Source organism: Mandrillus leucophaeus, unplaced genomic scaffold, assembly GCF_000951045.1.
Source record: "Mandrillus leucophaeus isolate KB7577 unplaced genomic scaffold, Mleu.le_1.0 Scaffold585, whole genome shotgun sequence".
Taxonomy (NCBI): domain Eukaryota; kingdom Metazoa; phylum Chordata; class Mammalia; order Primates; family Cercopithecidae; genus Mandrillus; species Mandrillus leucophaeus.
In genome coordinates this window covers 84,855-102,710 of record NW_012106308.1, presented here as the reverse complement: position 1 = coordinate 102,710, position 17,856 = coordinate 84,855, and the positions used below count along the sequence as shown (strand labels likewise).

Below are 17,856 nucleotides of genomic sequence, written 5' to 3'. Positions count from 1 at the left end.
AAAAAAAAAAAAAAGAGGTCTTGCAGATGTGGACTCAGTTAAGAATCTCAAGCTGAGATCATCCGGGATGAATCCAGTGGGCCCTAGATCCAAAGACGAGCATCCTTACAGAACCTTAGAAGAGAAGACACAGGGGAGAAGGGGCTGTGAAGACGGAGGCAGAGACCCAAAGGTGCTTCCATGAGCCAAGGAGTACCAACCACCCCCAAAGCTGGAAGAGTGGCCCTCTCCTAGAGCCTTCAGAGAAAGCAGGGTCCCCCAATACCTTGACTTTGGGCTTCTGGCTTCCACACTGTGACAGTGAATTTCGGTTGCAAGTCACACGGTTTTGATCATTTGTTATGGTGGCCTTGGGAAATGAACATGCCTCATCGGAGGGTTACCATGAGAAAACGTCAAGCACCCAGTAGGGGCTTAGGGTGCCCCTCCCTTAGCGTATGGGGTGGGAGGAAGACCAGAGGGAGGGAAGGGAGACTCAGGAAAGGGAAGCAAAGAGTTCGGCCTTTCCCAAGCACCTGCTGTCTCCCAGCCCCGTAGAAAGCTCGGCTGCGTGGACCCTTGGTGGCCCCCGCAGGGGACAGTGAGTCTGGCCGCACTGGCAGGCGCCGCCCTCCCCAGCCAGCTGAGCGGGTTTCAGGGCTGTCAGCCTCTCCTCTGAAGGCAGGGTTTGTCTCCTTTTTTGTGAACGCATCAGTGTGTGTCCCTGCTTCACAGAGAGGGGATTGTCTGGGGGCGTTAAATGCAGTTCTTCTCTCCGGTGCCTCCTCCTCTCCAATTCCTCTCTGCCTTCTGGCAGCAGCGGGCTCTGGGATGAAGTTTCCTGTGTGGTTCTGAAATGTGCCTCTGATCTGTGCTGGCCAGAAAAGTTGGGGTCAGTCATCCCCTCAATGCCCTCGTTCTGCAGACAGGTCAGAGGAATCCGAGAGAAGGAAGTCCATCCAGCACTTTGGGAGGCCGAGGTGAGTGGATCACTTGAGGTCAGGAGTTTGAGACCAGCCTGGCCAACATCGTGAAACCCAGTCTCTACTAAAAATAGAAAAATTAGCCGGGTATAATGGCAGGTGCCTGTAATCCCAGCTATTCAGGAGGCTGAGGCACAAGAATCGCCTGAACCTGGGAGGCAGAGGTTGCAGTGAGCCAAGATTGCACCACTGCACTCCAGCCTGGATGACAGAGTGAGACTCCGTCTTAAAAAAAAAAAAAAAAAAAAAAAAGCCCAGTTGCTCTAAGATCACTGGATGCCCAGGCTTGGCTCAGAGCCATCCATTCTGCCCAGGTAAGTCACACAAGCACCTATGCCTTGCCACAGGGACTCATGCCTGAGCTGTGGATGTGCAGATGCCAGCTGGGATTGCCACAGACAGTGGTGCAGGTCAGACATAGCGCAGGTGGCTAAGGGGTGGAGGGATGAGTGAGGCTGAAGTCCAGCCCATGCCCTGCTGGCCATATCAAGCCCTGGCAGAGGATCTGCATCTGCCAGGAGACCAGACACTTCCTTCTAACTCACCCCCAGGCACACTGTGGACTCCCAGCAGCCCTGACACCAGCCCCCTGTGGCCTGGCACAGAAGTTATCCACCTAGCTGCTGAAAATGCAGACTTGGAGAGGGGCACCAGGCCCAGGGCAAGGTGGGCAGGAACCCCTGGGACCAGCAGGGCCTGCGGAAGAGAAGGTAGGCAGGAGGTGGGGTGGTGACCCCCTCAAATCTTGGGCTGTGCATCTGCAAATCAGCAGGGACATCATAAGAGCTCAGAGGCCTTCAGGGCGCTCTGCAACAAACAACACAAGCCCAGCTTCTGTGGAAGGTTTCAGAATGCATGGCTGGGGGCCGAGTTCCTTCTTGAATTGTCAAAGACTGGGTGGGAGCAGCGCAGCCTTGGATCTGCCAGGGTTGGTGCTCCACGCCCATGTAGATGAGCCGGCCTGAAACAGGCATCCTGCAGGCAGCCCCACCGTGGATCTGTTGCCTTCTCCAAAACACCCATTCTCCACCTGGAGGACAGAGCCCTGTTTTCTTTGCTGCTGTACTCCACATGTCTAATACAGTGTCTGGCACATAGTAGGCCCACAGTAACTTTTTTTTTTTTTTTTTTTTAAGATGGGGTCTTGCTCTGTCATGCAGGCTGGAGTGCAGTGGCACGATCGTGGCTCACTGCAGCCTCAACTTCCTCAGCTCAAGTGATCCTCCCACCCAAGCCTCCTGAGTAGCTGGGACTAGAGGCATATGCCATCACGTCTGGCTAGTTTATTTTTATTTTTTGTAGAGATGAGATCTCACTATGTTGACCAAGCTGGAACTCCTGACCCCAAGCGATCTTCCCACCTTGGCCTCCCAAAGTGCTGGGTTACAGGAGTGAACCACTGTGTCTGGCTGCAATAACTTGTTAAATGAATGAATAAATGAACCCTCATGAATCCTCACTTGTTGCAAATATCAACCGCCAGAGACCACCCTCCTGTGCTTCTACATATTTTGGGGAGCCATAGTCTGGACAGAGACCAGAAGACAAAATATTAGAAATCAGGGTGGCCCTGGAAACTCATGCCAGATGTCTGTGGCGACCACGACCTTGACCTGTCTCTGAAAGTTGCTCAGCCCCTCTGGCTCCAAGCTCACAGGCACCTGTACTCTGGAGATAAAAGGACGATCAAAGACACATGCAGAGCTTGGTTTTAGGGCCAGATATCCCGGTTTCTGCAGCCACCGAGTGGAAAAACACCTCCCTGTTGGGAAGTCAGTTCCCTCCCACCCCGCCCTGACTTCTGCCAGCAGCAGAGACCACAGGCCCGAAAGCCGTCAAGCTGTCTCTTCCGTGTGCATCTCTGAGCTTGTTAATGAACCTGGCTGCTTTCCCCACAGCGTACGCTTAAGGAGAACATGGCCTTCCCCAATGAGCTCTAATTGCGGTTGTGCTGTCACCATCATTATATCTGGGAAAATCACTCTGTAGCCCTCCCCGCCTTGCACCCTCCCCAGAGGACCTGGAACGGCTCACTTGTTTTTGTTTTTTTTTGCTCTTCCAGATCCTCACTCCATCCTGCCCTGGGCCCCTGGAAGCTGACTGTGTGGACTGAATCCTCGGGCTCCCACCTCTAGCTTTTGGAAAGGGGTGTCTGCGAGGGAGTTCGGCCCAGCTGTTGGTGAAGGGGCGACATTGCTTTCCGATGGCTGCAGCTCCTGCCAGGTGGCCCTGTCCCTACCGCTCCCTCCTCCAGGCTCCCACGCCTGCCCCCCTCACCTATCCAGGCTCCCGGCTATTGCTGGTCCCGGGGTGCTCTCCAGCCCTTGTGGGTTTCCCTTAACCTCACCCACACTTTTGTAAATGGTCCTTCTGTAGACATCCTTTATTCATCCTGTTTGAGTGTGACATCTGCTTCCTGCTGGGAGATCGGGAAGCCACGTGGGGTGACCTCTGGGCTACTGCATCTTGAGGCCAATCCAGAAAAAGACCTCAGCACTCCAGGACCATGAATGGGACAGAGACAGGCGAGTAAAGAAAAACTAGCACCAATGCCCATAACCTCAGGGGAGCTCCAGTGGGAAATGGAGAGGGAATGGTTTGTTTCTCTAATGCCATTTTCCTTATAGTCCCAGGGTTGGACCATGGGCACATCTGCCCCCAGAGCTTTAAGAACCACCTGATTGCCCTGGATTGGGCAGAGAAAGGCAGATTCTGAGTTGGGGCTGATTTTCAATTGAGTCATCCCAGCTAGGCTGAGCACCAAGGGCCTCTGTAGACAGTTGTGCAGACATGCACTATACAACTGGACGGATGTTCATACCATAATTGATGCATGTGACATCCCTTGAGTTGTGCAGTGTGCAACCTGCACAACTATCTCTGGCGGCCCTGTGGAAATCTCATTTGATTGGTTCAGTGTGGGCTCCCGGTAAGCAGAACCAGAGTATAGGCAGGAGGAGGAGAAGGTGAGGGAGGAAGGATGGGAGGCAGAGTGGTGGCCAAATTATTTCACGTTCTGGGCCTGGTCGCAGCAGCCTGACACTGCCCCAGGCTCGATGGGAACCGCGTGCTGTTCTATTTCACCAGATGACTCAGAATCAAAATCCTTTCTCTTAGAAAAAACGATCTATAAGCAGGTGCAGAGTGAATTGTGCTCTCTCAGAGGGCGCTGGTATCGATTTTCCATCAATGAGGCTGGGTTCGAGCCCCAGGGGTGCTGCTGTGAGCTGCTCTTCGTGTCTTGCCTAACGTGAAAGGGGAAAATGACTCCGAAATGGTGCTATTTTTCTATTTGCAGGCTCCTCCCTGGCAGCTCCCAGGGAGGTATTCACAGGCCCAGGGATGAGATCTGGACTTAGTATGGTGGCTGGGTTTGTTATTTGGGATTGAGCTTGCGCTGGGACTTCCGGGCTTCAGTCTGGGGGCCCCACGCAGCCACTGGACCCAGGAGCAGGTGGGGGCTCCCATGGGCAGACGCGGTGCTTAAAAGACTTCAGGACCATATATCAGAGGCTGCTCCCTGGCACCTTCCTCGCCTTCTGCCCTGGATCTCCCAGCACCCCACGAGGCTGTCTTGGTGTATGACTGTATCTGCTTTTTCAAGACTAGAATGGATGAGAGTATGCAGGAGAGGGTGGGTAGGCCCCAGTGTGCTTGGGGTGCCATACCCCTCAGGGAGACCCAGCCTGGGCAGAGCCTATATCTTTAACCTCCCTTGCTCCAGCCTCAGCTCCAGCCAATCAGTAGCTCTGAAGCCAGCCACGCCCAGCAGGCTTTCTGCTCAGGCCTGTCTCCCCAGGGCATAGGCCTCTCAGCCAAATAACCCCATTGAGATACCCAGTATGTCATGGCAGTGATGAGCAAAACTCCATCCTCCAAACTCATGATGTCTGAACAAGTAAGAGAGTGAGCGGAGCATCCTGAAACAATCGCCCTCTCCACGCCCAGTGTCTCTCTTTCCTCCGGCCACCTCCCCCCCAGACTTCCCCCTCCCCACAGAAAGAGAGTCCAGGCCTCCTGACACTCACGGAGGAGGTACTCCGAGCTGTCGTGGTCGTAGTCATTGTCCTCTGGGAAGTGATTGATCCGGAAGCAGTGCCCTTTATAGACCCCTGAAAGGAATGAGAAGAAAAGAACACTGTACATCCTGTCTGGCTTCACTCATCCACTCACTCCAGACACAGTCGCCGCATGTGTGAGCCTCTGCGCAGGTCTGGGGACAGACGGAGAAGAAAGACAGGCTCCAGCGTCCCAGACTGGTGGGGGCACAGGAGAGACACACAGAGAACGGCTACACAGGGAGAGATATGCCCCAAAGGTGACCCTAGTTATGGTCCAAGGGTGGACGCACGTGAGAGTGAGGGGACCTAGCATGAATCACCATTGAGATAAGAGATACCAGGCAGAGCTGCCCTGGGCAAGCAGGAGGTTGGATCCCTCTACCCAAGGGACTCTTAGCTGCATCTTGAAAAAAATCAAAACAGGCTGGGCGCGGGGGCTCATGCCTGTAATCCCAGCACTTTCGGAGGCCGAGGCGGGCAGATCACGAGGTCAAGAGATCGAGACCATCCTGGCCAACATGGGGAAACCTCGTCCCTACTAAAAATACAAAAATTAGCTGGGCATGGTGGCGAATGCCTGTAGTCCCAGCTACTCGGAAGGCTGAGGCAGGAGAATCGCTTGAAGCCGGGAGGCGGAGGTTGCAGTGAGCCAAGATCGTACCATTGCATTCCAGCCTGGTGACAGAGCAAGACGCCATCTCAAAACAAAAACAAAGAATTTGCCCACTGGGAATGGGGCATGGGGGCTTTCCAGGCAGAGAAGCAAGACATGCGAAGGCAAGGTGGGGTTGAAGTTTGTCTGTCTGTCTTTCCTGCTCTTAAACCATAGTTATGGCCCAGTGCGGTGGCTCACGCCTGTAATCCCACCACTTTGGGAGGCTGAGGAGGGCGGATCGCTTGAGCCCAGGCATTCAAGACCAGCCTGGGCAACATGGTGAAACCCTGTTTCTCCTCAAAGTACAAAAATTAGCTGGATGTGGTAGGGTGCACTTGTAATCCCAGCTATTCGGGAGGCTGAGTTGGAAGGATCACTTGAGCCCAGGAGGTGGAGGTTGTAGTGGGCCGAGATCATACCACTGCACTCCAGCCTGGGCAACAGAGCCAGACCCTGTCTCAAAAAACTCAAAAAGCCACAGTTATGGTGACTTCTTCCTAAGGTACACGGCTGGTGCAGATTCCAATCTGCTCACTCAATGTGATTGAAGGAAGAGAGGACAGAGCAAGAGAAACTTCCAGAAGGGCTGAACCCATCTCCTGCTTGGTTTCTTCCTTCCTACTCTGAGAAGTGGCTCTCATGGGGTGGGGGGCCAGACCCCCTGGGTAGCTTCATAATGTAGGACAGGCCACTCCTCCCATCCAGAATCTTCTGCCCCGCTCTCCTAGTCCTCTGCTTCCCTGAAGTCTGAGAATGTCCACCACAGAACTGGACATCGGTTGCCAGGGACACAGGGTGTTGCTGCTATGTCCCATCCGTGCCAGAAACCCCTTCCCCCGGGTCAGCCCCCGCTCCTGCAGCCCAGGAGCCACAAGCTCATCTTGACACCCGAGTGGCCTGTGCTGGGGCAGTTTCCAACTGGGACCAATTCCTTTTCTGCAGCGGCTGCAAGCACCCCCCTTTGCCTTGGTCAGTCAGGAGCACAGTCCTGGCGGCAGGGCCCGGGTGCTCGCCCACCTCTCACACTTCCAACCAGGAGAGGTCGCTGGTGAGCTGGGAGCACGCCGCCCTTCCCCCTGGGCACCAAGAAGCTGGTTACCGGCTGCTGTCCCCAAGTTCTTTCCTCCATTGAGCCCCTTCAGCTGCTGCCTCCAAGAAGCTGGGGTGCTCAGTGACAACCCTGCTTCCTGAAGGTCCATGGGCCCTGGGGGCCAGTGGTGGGGGTCGGGATGGTGGGGAGGCAGAGGGAGGGTCTCAGAGGTGATGCTAGGAATGTCCTCTGCGTGGGATCCAGCACGAACAACGTAGTTATTAATCCCTCGGTCTCCTCATCTGTAGAATGGGCAGAGCCGCAGCCCTTATCTCCTGGGGATCTTAGAATTACACCACGTCATATCTGAAAGGCACTCGGGGTGATTCTTGGCCCATGGTGGTGGCTCAGAGTTGGGGGGTTCGCTGCTGTTGGATCTAGAAATCACCCACCCTCGCTCCTTCATGAGTGGCTGAATTGGTGGAGAACCATGACGGTTTGTGAGCAAGAGGAAGGAACGCCAAGACAGGCTGGCCTCAGGGTGGTGGGGTGGGGACACAGAGGTCAGAGTGGGCTGGATCCATTTCCTGTCACTCCTGGCTTTCACACGGCAGGCTCGGAATGTTCCTGGAGGCCTGGAGTAGGCATTTTGCCAGCCGTGGGTGGGTGAAACCAAACTCTGCTGTTCCTCCCCTCTCCCATGCCTTCCCTCCCCCATTCCTAGCCTCCCCCACACACCTTGTTTTTGGCTACTTCATGGGTCTAAGCAAAATCACCAAGTCACGCATGCACGGTGGGACAAGTGGCAATAAGAGGTTGAAAAAGAAAAAGGAGTGTGTCTTTCCTGATTTGCTGTGCTGCGGCAGGCTGCCAAGTCCACCGTGTGTCTTCTCAGACCCTCCTTCGTGGGCACACCTTTCCACGTATATACGCGTGGGGTTCCGCCCATCTTTACAAAAATTACACTTGTCTTGAAATAATTGTAGAGTCACAGGCAGTTGTAAGAAGTAATACAGGAACCATCCACGTACCCTTTATACTCAGCTTCTCCCCATGACAACATCGTGCACAACTGTAGTGCAATATCACAACCAGGACACTGACGTGGACAGTCAAGATACAGAACACTTGGTCACTGCAAGGAGCCCCCATGCTGCCCTCGCACAGCCGCACCCACGCCCTCCTGCCCGTCCCCTCCCTGACCCAAGGCGGCCAGGAATATGTTCTCCATGTCAATAGTTTTGTCATTTTGAGATTCTCCTACAAATGGAGTCATCCAGCAATGTAAGCTTTGGGGACTGGCTGTTCTCACTCAGCCTAACCCCCTTGGGATTCATCCGAGCTGTCATGCGTACGGGTAGTTTGCTCCGTGTTATTCTGAGCGGAATTCTGAGGCGTGGATGCAGCATTGTTTGTTTCATCATTCACCCACGGAGGCACACCTGTTGTTTCCAGCTATTACTAACGAGGCAGTGGAGAAGGGCACGAGTTGTCTTTGGCCCCGTGGAGAGTGAATGAGATTGTTCTCTGCCCCTAGAGCCAAGAATCAGGGATGTTTCCCCTAAACATCCTCTCTAGGTCAACACCTTCAGCCCTCCCTCCCTCCCTTCCTTCCTTCCTTCCTTCCTTCCCTTCCCTCCCTCCCTCCCTCCCTTCCTTCCTTGATGGAGTCTTGCTCTGTTGCCCAGGCTGGAGTGCAGTGGTACAATCTCGGCTCACTGCAACCTCTCCTTCCCAGGTTCAAGCAGTTCTCATGCCTCAGCCTCCCGAGTAACTGAGACTACAGGTGTGCACCACCACGACCGGCTAATTTTTGTATTTTTAGTAGAGACGGGGTTTCACCGTGTTGGTCATGCTGGTCTTGAACTCCTGACCTCAAGCAATCTACCCGCCTCGGCCTCCCAGAGTGCTGAGATTACAGGTGTGAGCCATCATGCCCAGCTGCCATTTCTTTACTGATGGTTTCAAGTGCCTACATCCCCCTGGCTCCCTCCTCTGGGCTTGCTCCCAATTCTCGGGGCCTGGAGGCACAGTTCCACCACCAAACCCAACGTTCAGGCTGGGTCCGACCAGCTCAAACCACACTGGCACTTTCTCCTCCTCTTCTCTGGACTCCATGCTTCTGTTAATGGGACTGGGTATCACTGTTGATTCGGTCTCCTAGGATTTTTTTTTTTCACAAAAGTTGCCTCACCTCCCCCGAATCTGTTTTTGTGGAGTAGAATGTTTGGCACTAAGGACTTCACATTTATCCCTGTCAAATTTAATTTCGTTAGCATTGGCCTAGGGCATTTAGTAAGAAGAAAATTAATGGCTGGTGCAAGGAGTAAGAGAGAAAGCCATTTTCAATCCACTTCACACGTGTTCGCTCTCCACACACGGGCCATTTGCTGTGCTAGCTATTAAGTGATAGTTAGGGTGGCTAATTGTGAGATCCTGACTGGCTGGGCTGCAGGAATGCTGAGGTCGTGAGGTGGAGACAGGGGTTGCTGGGCTGTGTTCCCAGAGACACTGTGGCCCTCGCCTTCCCAAGGGCCAGGAGACCACTAGCGTGAGAGTTTGTTAGTCACTCGGCCTCAGGCAAGTTACTTCTTCATCTAGAAAACCTAGGAGTTGGACCAGAGGGACAGTCCTGCTTGAAGATTCTATGACTATTTTGTAAATAACAGGCACGGGGTGTGTGCACAGGTGTGCGTGCTCCTTCATGAGTAGGTACAGGCTTGTGTGCACACGTGTATAATCTCTTCATCTGCACGTATCAGGAGACACTTTCATTAAAAGTATATTTCTTTTTTTTTTTTTTTTTTGAGACGAGTCTCACTCTGTTGCCCAGGCTGGAGCGCAATGGCATGGTCTCGGCTCACTGCAACCTCCACCTCCTGGGTTCAAGCAATTCTCCTGTCTCAGCCTCCCAAGTAGCTGGGACTACAGGTGCATGCCACCAAGCCTGGCTAATTTTTGTATTTTTGGTAGAGATGGGGTTTCACCATGTTGGCCAGGTTGGTCTCGAATTCCTGACCTCAGGCGATCCACCCACCTCGGCCTCTCAAAGTGCTGGGTTTTCCGGGTGTGAGCCATCACATCCGGCCTCATTAAAAGTATATTTTTATGGGCACAGGAAGCATCTGGAAAGGTATATCCCCAAATGTGTCCAGTTTTTTATTTCTGAGCGATAGAGTAATGAGCGAGTTAAATTTTTCTTCTTTACATTCCTCTGTATTTTCTGAATTTTCTACAGTATCTGAAAATGAACCAATAAAAGTAAGAAAAGAGACCAGATTCTTTGATTCCAAGTGAAAATGAGGTGATGGGTCTGAAATGACAGCAGATGCACTTGGACAGGGGAGCTGGGAAGCGAGGTGTGAACCCTGGGGGCTGGAGGGTGTGTGGGCAGCATTTGAGCTTCTCCTTCCATGACCTCTGTGAAGGTCATGCCTTGGGGTCATGTCCCCAAGTACAGTTGAATGACCAACCCCCAGGACCTGATGGGTTCCAGGGACATAGGAACACTGGAAGAGTCCAGGCAAACGTGGCAAGCTGGTCACCCTATGAGCCATTTCAGGGACACTAAGCCTCCATATGGGCCACCTGAGGCCACTGTCATTAAGGGAATTCTGGAGAAAAGCATGTCAGAGGGCGACTTGCTGATGGCGACTATTCATGTAATCCTTTCTCATTTGCAATGCATTTTCAAAAGCATGACCTCATTTGATCCTCACAAACATTCACAGATGCCACAGGCACCTATTGAGAGTGTATGGTCACCCTTCTGTCCACCTCGTACCTCTTGGCCTATCTTTGACCCCAGTCACACATGGCTGCCACGACCAGCTCTGTACAAGTGGAACCTGCTGACACCTCAATTCAGCTGCACCAATTACTTCTTGCTTTCCACCCACAGCACTTAGTATCTTGCCTGCGGGAACCGCTCTGCACTCGCGCGTGCGCAACTGGAAGTTTGAGGGATGAACCACCCTGGGGGAAACCTTTGAACAGTGGAGGATGGGATGGGAGCTGGTGGATAAACGTCCCCAAACACTGTCCCTTGGTGGGCAGTTCTGAAGTCCATTCTACACTGCTTCTGAAGGGGTGAGTCCCAGCAGGACCAAGCCAGGTGATCATCAGCTCAGGACACCTTTGCATTGGCTCTCCCCTCCCCCATGCCTGGTCCCTAGGATGGCCACCCAAGATACACCCCCTGCATGCCAGCCCTGGGTTCAAGCTACGATGAAAGTTGGGCGTATTGCATGCTTCAGCCCATTTCATCTCTGCAATAAGGCTCCTTTGAAGATGGAGAAAGAGGCTTAGAGATGTTGAAAGATCTGCTTCCACAAGGCTCACAGCAGAACAATTAGGCATTCTACCCTATGCTGTAAAACAAAGTGTTCTCTGCCCCATTTGACAGAAGAGGAAAGGGAGGCTCAGGGGACACCTGGTCCTCTGCATGTGGCACCCTGGAATCCAGCCTCCTGACTCCTTGTCCAGTGCTCCTTCCATACCACCCTGATGCAGCCTTTCCAAGAATCCTCTATAGATGCAGGGCTGGGGCTCCAGAGGCGGTGAGGCCCAGCTGGTCTTTCTCCCCAAGACAGAACAGGAAGCGAAACCAGATAGCCACCAGGTGCGCCGGGTTAGCTTCAAGGTAACAACTGTCAGGTGATGAAGAGCGAGGTCTTGGGAGTCTCCAGGCCCTGGGAAAGAAGGCAGCCTCGAATTGGCTGGGGCTGTCGAAGCCGGGGAGAGGGCGGCCCAGCAGCACAATGCCCCTTTAGGATCTAGGAGGGGACGAATGTGCATAAAAAGGAAAGAGAAGGAAAGAGGGCAAGTAGAAGATGATACTGAGTGAGGCCTTTCCTGTTCACTCATGTATCACTCATTCATTCTCAACAGACTTTTACCATTTGCTCATCACTCAATCATTCATTGCTCGACAGTATTGTCACTGTTTACTCATCTCATCTCATCTCATTCATTCATTCCTCAAGAGCATTTTACAGAGTCCATAGCAATGTTCTACGCGCTGGGGCTGCCAGTCTGAGTAAGACGGAGTCTGGCCCTCACAGAGCTCTCATTCTGGTGGAGCAGGGAAAGGGGTGCTATTGACACAAGAAGATAAAATAAATGAATATCAGCATCATTTCAGGTGGCGCCATGCGTGAAGGCAGCGGAAGGGGTCTGCGGCGTGTTAGGCTGTGGACTCTTGTCCTAAAATTGTGGCCGAGCTCAAAGCTGAGACGATGAAGGTGTGGAGTCCACTTCTGGGAACACACACCCCCGTGGGGGCTGCTCAGATAATACGTGATTTCAGAACATCCCCCATGATCCCCACTCTCTCCAGGCAACACTAGGAGAGGAGAGGGGAAGAACCCCAGACTCAGTCCAGGGACCATCAAGGAACACCTACTGAGGCCACACAGACCAGAGAAGGCAGTGAGGGTGAAGACCATACCTGGGCCAAGCGTCCCAGCAACTCTGGTTGAATTAACTTAGGAACTGCAAAATAATCAAACAACATGTATTGTTCTAGAGAGCCATCAATGCGAACTTTACCATAATTGAAAGCAGCCATCTCCCAGCTACTCCGAATTGGAGAGGTTTCCCTGGACTGTACACTGTGAAAGGGGGTAGCTGTACTCGGGTCACAGCTCTGGTCCAAGGGCCAAATGGACCAGGTCTGTGTCTTAGAGAGGGGCACGCTGCGGGAGCTCAGAGCATGCCTGTGTCTCTCTGTCCTTCTGCCAACCATCTGCCACGACTACTTCTCCTCAAGGTTTTCCCAGAGCTCCTCAGAACCTGGCCCCCTCCTACACCACCCCATTTCCACAGGAAGGAAGGGAACAGCCTAGAAAGACTGGAGGGTTCTGTGTTTCCAGGAGGCTACAGACCATCCCAGAAATGACCTGCCTGGGACTTCATGGAGGAACTTCATGGTGGGGAACTGAGGGGTAGCAGGACGTTAGCTGGGCTGATAGGTGATGGGGGCGTGAAAGAGCTCTGTCCTCATGGTAAGAGTGACAGCAAATATTTACTGTGCTTAGCACCTATGATGTATCAGGCACTATTTTGAACACCTGACATCTATTGACTTAATCTTCATGCTAACCCTATATGGTGGACAGGCTAACACCCTTTGCTACTAAGTGCCCTAATTGGGATCTGAACCCAGGCTGCCTGGCTTCAGAGTCTGTGCCCCTACTTTGCACACTAGGGAGGCAGAAGAACACAGAGTGTTCTCAGAGCTCTAAGACGTTCTGTGTGGCTTCAGCACCATGGGGAAGCATGTGTCCCCAACGCTCCTTAGGATTAGACTCTGGGGCTGGGGGTATCGGCTGATGCTTCAGGCTACGTTAATCCTTCACTAGCAGGCAGAGATGCTGAAGCAGCGGGGACGGCAACCCAGGGTCCCACACCACTGGGACAGCGAGTAGTCAGGGAGGGTAGGCATGGAGCCAAGGCAGAGCTTGGCTGGGGAGCAAGGTTAGGATTTTTGAGAAGGGCTGATGTGTGCAGAGAAGGCACCACCACCACGTCTGGTGCAAACAAAGGGGACAGTCGGGGCAAAGGTGTGAAGGTTCCCAAACCACAGCTGTCCTGGTGTGGTTGGGTAGCAGTGATGGGGGAGGTAGAGGCAGAAGGAGCTGGGATGCGGGTGGGGTCTTGCATGGTGGGCAGAGGACATGGGACTTTATTGTCTCCATGGTGGGGATGCCGTAGTCTGAATATTTGTGTCCCTCACCCCCAAATTCATATGCTGAACTCCTAACCCTGAGGTGATGAGGTTAGGAGGTGATTAGTGGAGCTCTCATGAATGTGATTAGAGTCCTTTTAAAGGAGACTCTGGAGAACTTGTTCATCCCTTCAACTACGTGAGAACACAGCAAGAAGGCACCATCTATAAACCAGGAAGCGGCCCTCACCAGACACCAAATCTGCTGGCACCTTGATCTTGGACTTCCCAGCCTCCAGAACCATGAGAAATAAATTTCTGTTGTATTGTAAGCCACCCAATTTACAGTATTTTATTATATACTATATATATACTATATTTTATAGTTTGTTAGCAGCCTGAATGGACTAAGGGAGGGGGTGACTTCAGGTTGGAAGGTCCAGGGAGGCATCCTTCTTAAAGGGAACTGCATGGGATAGGAGCAGCAAGGAGATATAAAACCAAGACATGCAGCCCAGCGCAATGGCAAGCGATGTTCTTGGTTTGGGGAGACACTGGCTGCTGTCCTTGGACGTAGTTTCAGAAGAGGGACTGGAGGCCAGGATGGAAATGACTTGGCCAAGATCATTCCAGCACAGAGACGCAGGGTGCATTTGTTTTCTGGGGTTACTTTAACGAAGTACCATAAACTGGGGGATTTCAGGACAGAAAGGTATTGCCTCACAGTTCTGGAGGCTTGAAATTCAAGGTGTTGATGCAGTTGGTTCCTCCTGAGGGCTATGAGGGAGAAAGCACTTCCATGACTCTACCTTGCTTCTGGTGTTTGCTGGTGATCTCTGGCGTTCCTTGGCTTATAGAAGCATAAACCCCATCTCTGCCTTCTCTTCATATCACATTCTCTCTGTGTGTGTGTATCTGTGTCCAAAGTTCCCCTTTTCATAAGAGCATCAGTCATACTGGATTATGCCCCACTCTAAAGGCCTCATTTTTTTTCTTTTTGAGACAGGGTCTCACTCTGTCACCCAGGCTGGAGTGCAGTGGCATGATCTTGGCTCACTGCAACTTCCACCTCCAGGATTCAAGTGATTCTCCTGACTTAGCCTTCTGAGTAGCTGGGATTAAAGGCATGTGCCACCATGCCTGGCTACGTTTTGTGATTTTTAGTAGAGATGGGGTTTCACCAGGTTGGCCAGGCTGGTCTCGAACTCCTGACCTCAAGTGATCCACCCACCTTGGCTTCCCAAAGTGCTGGGATTACAGGCATGAGCCACCACACCCGGCCTCAAAAGGCCTCATTTGAATTTGATTACCTCTGTAAAGAGCCTGTCTCCAAATCAGGTCACATTCTGAGGTACTGGGGTTAGGACTTCAACATAAGAATTTTTGGTAGGGATAAGGTAGGGTGCCATTTAACCCATAACCCAGGGTTCAGAGCAGACATGCTGGGCAGGCCCACCAGCCAGTGCTACAAGCTGCTGCTGACAAACTCGACGCTCCTTGATTCCCCACCCCTCAGCTCTTTGCCCAGCCCTGCTCCCTGCTCCCCACAATTCTCCCTTAGAGGTCCCCCTAGTAATTCCTCCACTTCCATGCTGAGTGCCAAAGAAACCCCCTAATAACTGTGATTTCCTAATTGGCACATTCTGGTCTCCTACGGGCTGGCCTCTCTCCAGCTTCAGCGAGTCAGGCTGTTGGGAAACCTCTCCATGGGTTCCTGCAGCGAAACTTCAGGCGTGGAGAGGCAGTCTGGGCTGGGTCGGGCTTTCTCAGGGAGCCCTAGCTTCCTGACCTGCTGGTGGCTCTCCATGAGACCCTGGTAAGCCACTATGACCTTTGGTTCCTTCATTGAACTTAGATTTATTGAGCACTTGCTGTGTGTGAGATGCTGGGGACTCAGAGATGTAGCAGAGTGTTTGCTTGCTAGAACCTGTTTCCTCTTCTTACGGTGCACACAACTACACTGTATTTCCCAGCTTCCCTTGCAGTTCAAGGTGGCCTGTGACCCAGCTGTCCAATGAAATGTGAGCTGAAGTGATGTGAGCCACTCCTGGACAAGGCTCAAGAGCAGTGGGGGTGGCCCTACATCTCCACTCCCTCCCAACCTGCCATGGGATGAGAGAAGCCTGGGTCCCTGAATCACTCTGTGGAACACAGATGTCTGTTGAGATGGCCATCCATTTGGACTGTTAGATGAGCAGGAAACAAACTCCTATTATGTTTAAGGCATTATACATTTGGAATTTTTTCTGTTAGAACAATAATCAATAATACAAGAAGAGAACAGGACAGACACGGTCTCTGCCCTTCTGAAGCTTTCTGTTTCCATAGTCATTCAGTGACAACTGAGGAAAGGGCTTAGAAGGAGTCCTGAGTTTCCGACAGCACATCACCGAGGAGGCAGGCCCAGGCTGCAGAGTAGAGGTCAGGGAAGCCGCTCCTCATTCGGAAAATGGGGGAAATATTTTTACAACCTTTCAAATCTCAAGTGAGACCCAATGAGACCCATTTGGTCAAGGCACCTTGAGAAGGCTAAATTGTGATGATGTCATCAGTGTGAGTATATGGTTTTCAACTCCTCATTTCTCAGAGATGTCTTTAGACTAGACTGTGTTCCAATTAGAGTTAAGAGAGGGGCTAAAAATAATAAATGCTTGCCATTCAGAGTCTGGGAAGTTTCTTTGGGCAAATGAGGACAACTATCACTGGCACCTGCTAAAAGATTCACACAGGCTCATTTCTTTTTTGATAGTTTAGAGTCATTGAGGTACCTTGTGGTCCCTCTAGAATCTGTTTGGGTTTGTTTTTTGTTTGTTTGTTTGTGTTGAGGTAGAGTCTCGCTCTGTCGCCCAGGCTAGAGTGCAGTGGTGCAATTTCAGCTCACTGCAACCTCCGCCTCCTGGGTTCAAGCAATTCTCATGCCTCAGCCTCCCGGGTAGCTGGGACTACAGGCGCCGGCCACCACGCCTGGATAATTTTTATATTTTTAGTAGAGATGGGATTTTACCATGTTGGCCAGGCTGGTCTCGAACTCCTGACCTCAAGTGATCCACCCGCCTTGACCTCCCAAAGTTCTGGGATTACAGGTGTGAGCCACTGCATCCAGCCTCATTTCTTCTTTGATAGCTTAAAGTCATTGAGGTGCCTCATGGTCCCGCTAGAATCTGTTTGGGGTTTTTCTTTTGAGGTGAACAAGGTTCACCCACTCAATCCTTTGCCCATTCTTTCTTTTAGTTTGGTATTCATTGATTGACACCAGGTCCCGTGGATCCTGCCTGGGAGAACTTATGACCTAGCTGGGGAGGTGAGTGAGCACATTACCTAGAACAAGAGAGCCAGTGACACTATGAGAGAAGGAGCAGGTTTGTGGAATTTCAAAGAATAAGGGACAAGTGCTGAATGGAGTGTCTGGGAAGCTTGGGGGGTGGCTGGAGTTCACACAAAGTAAGTAGTACTTGGCATATGGCAGCCCAAGTGAGACAAAGCCCAGAGGCATGTTTGGCATGAGCTTCTGGAAGGGACCTTGCCTGGGGAGGTGACGGGGACAGCACTGAGGTTGAGTAAGCAGGTGGGACTGCATTCCTGGAGGGAGCCGGAACCGTCCTGTAAGGAGACTGGATTTCACGCCATCAGCTGAGGTGCCCCGGGAGCTTTCCTGAAGCTGGAAAACTCATGGCTCATGCCTAGAGCTCTAGACCCTCCAGGCTCTGAATGTCTGTCATGCTGTCCCCAGCCTGGCTGCTATCATCTGGCCTGTTAGGGCTTTCAGATCCCACCCTGGGGCCCTTGGGTGGCCTCTTTTAGCCCCAGAGGAGCCTGGCTGCCTGGACATGGCAGCCCCTGCTCACCCAGAAGGAACAAGCTCTCTCCTCATCGCTGCCCCTCATGGTGGAGTGCCTCGTGAAAAGGGACACACATCAATTCTGGCTTCAGGCTGGCGGCTTCCTGAGGCTGCCAGAGGCTTCCGGGCAGGGAGGGGTGGTTGATGGGATGGTGTCAGGCCCCTTGGAGTCAGCCTGCCTTATAATGGCTTCCATAGTGACTCGGACCCATTGTCCCTTCTGTCAGCTCGTCTATAGAACCAGGCAGCGGGGCAGGAGCCCTGTCCCCAAGACCCACCTGTGTCTAGCAGTTCAGGGAACCACAAGGTCCGAAAGGGTGTTTCCTTTCAATGGAGCAGCCTGGAGTGGGGCCAGTGGAGGATTTGGGAGAGAAGTCACCTTTGTGGTCAGCCGAAGGGAGACAGCACCGGACTCTGGTACAAAATCCACTTGGGGACTGAGGCCTGTCTGCAGCCCATTCTGGTTCCCATAGGAAGCAGGATTCTTGGAGAGAATCCATTTCTACCTCCAAATTCTCTCTGTGAACCTGGACCCTGGAGATCAAAGCTCGTTTGGTAAGCAGAGGCATTGCTTTGGGTCCTGGACTCTAAGAATCTTGAGCTGTGGGCATCTGTGTGGTGATTCAGAGGGGCAGAAGGTGGG

The 17,856-nt window shown here is 52.4% G+C and overlaps 1 protein-coding gene across 1 annotated transcript in view; it reads right to left on the bottom strand.

Moving 5' to 3' along the window:
• The window catches only part of CACNG4 (calcium channel, voltage-dependent, gamma subunit 4), a 15,945-nt gene extending 9,068 nt beyond the window's left edge, over nt 1-6,877 (bottom strand). The window contains exons 1-2 of the mRNA XM_011999171.1: nt 6,778-6,877; nt 4,991-5,074 (exon numbers count right to left, since the gene is read on the bottom strand). Coding sequence (XP_011854561.1) covers nt 4,991-5,074; nt 6,778-6,877 — 184 coding nt within the window. The remainder of the gene's footprint in view (nt 1-4,990; nt 5,075-6,777) is intronic.
• Nucleotides 6,878-17,856: the final 10,979 nt, after the last annotated feature.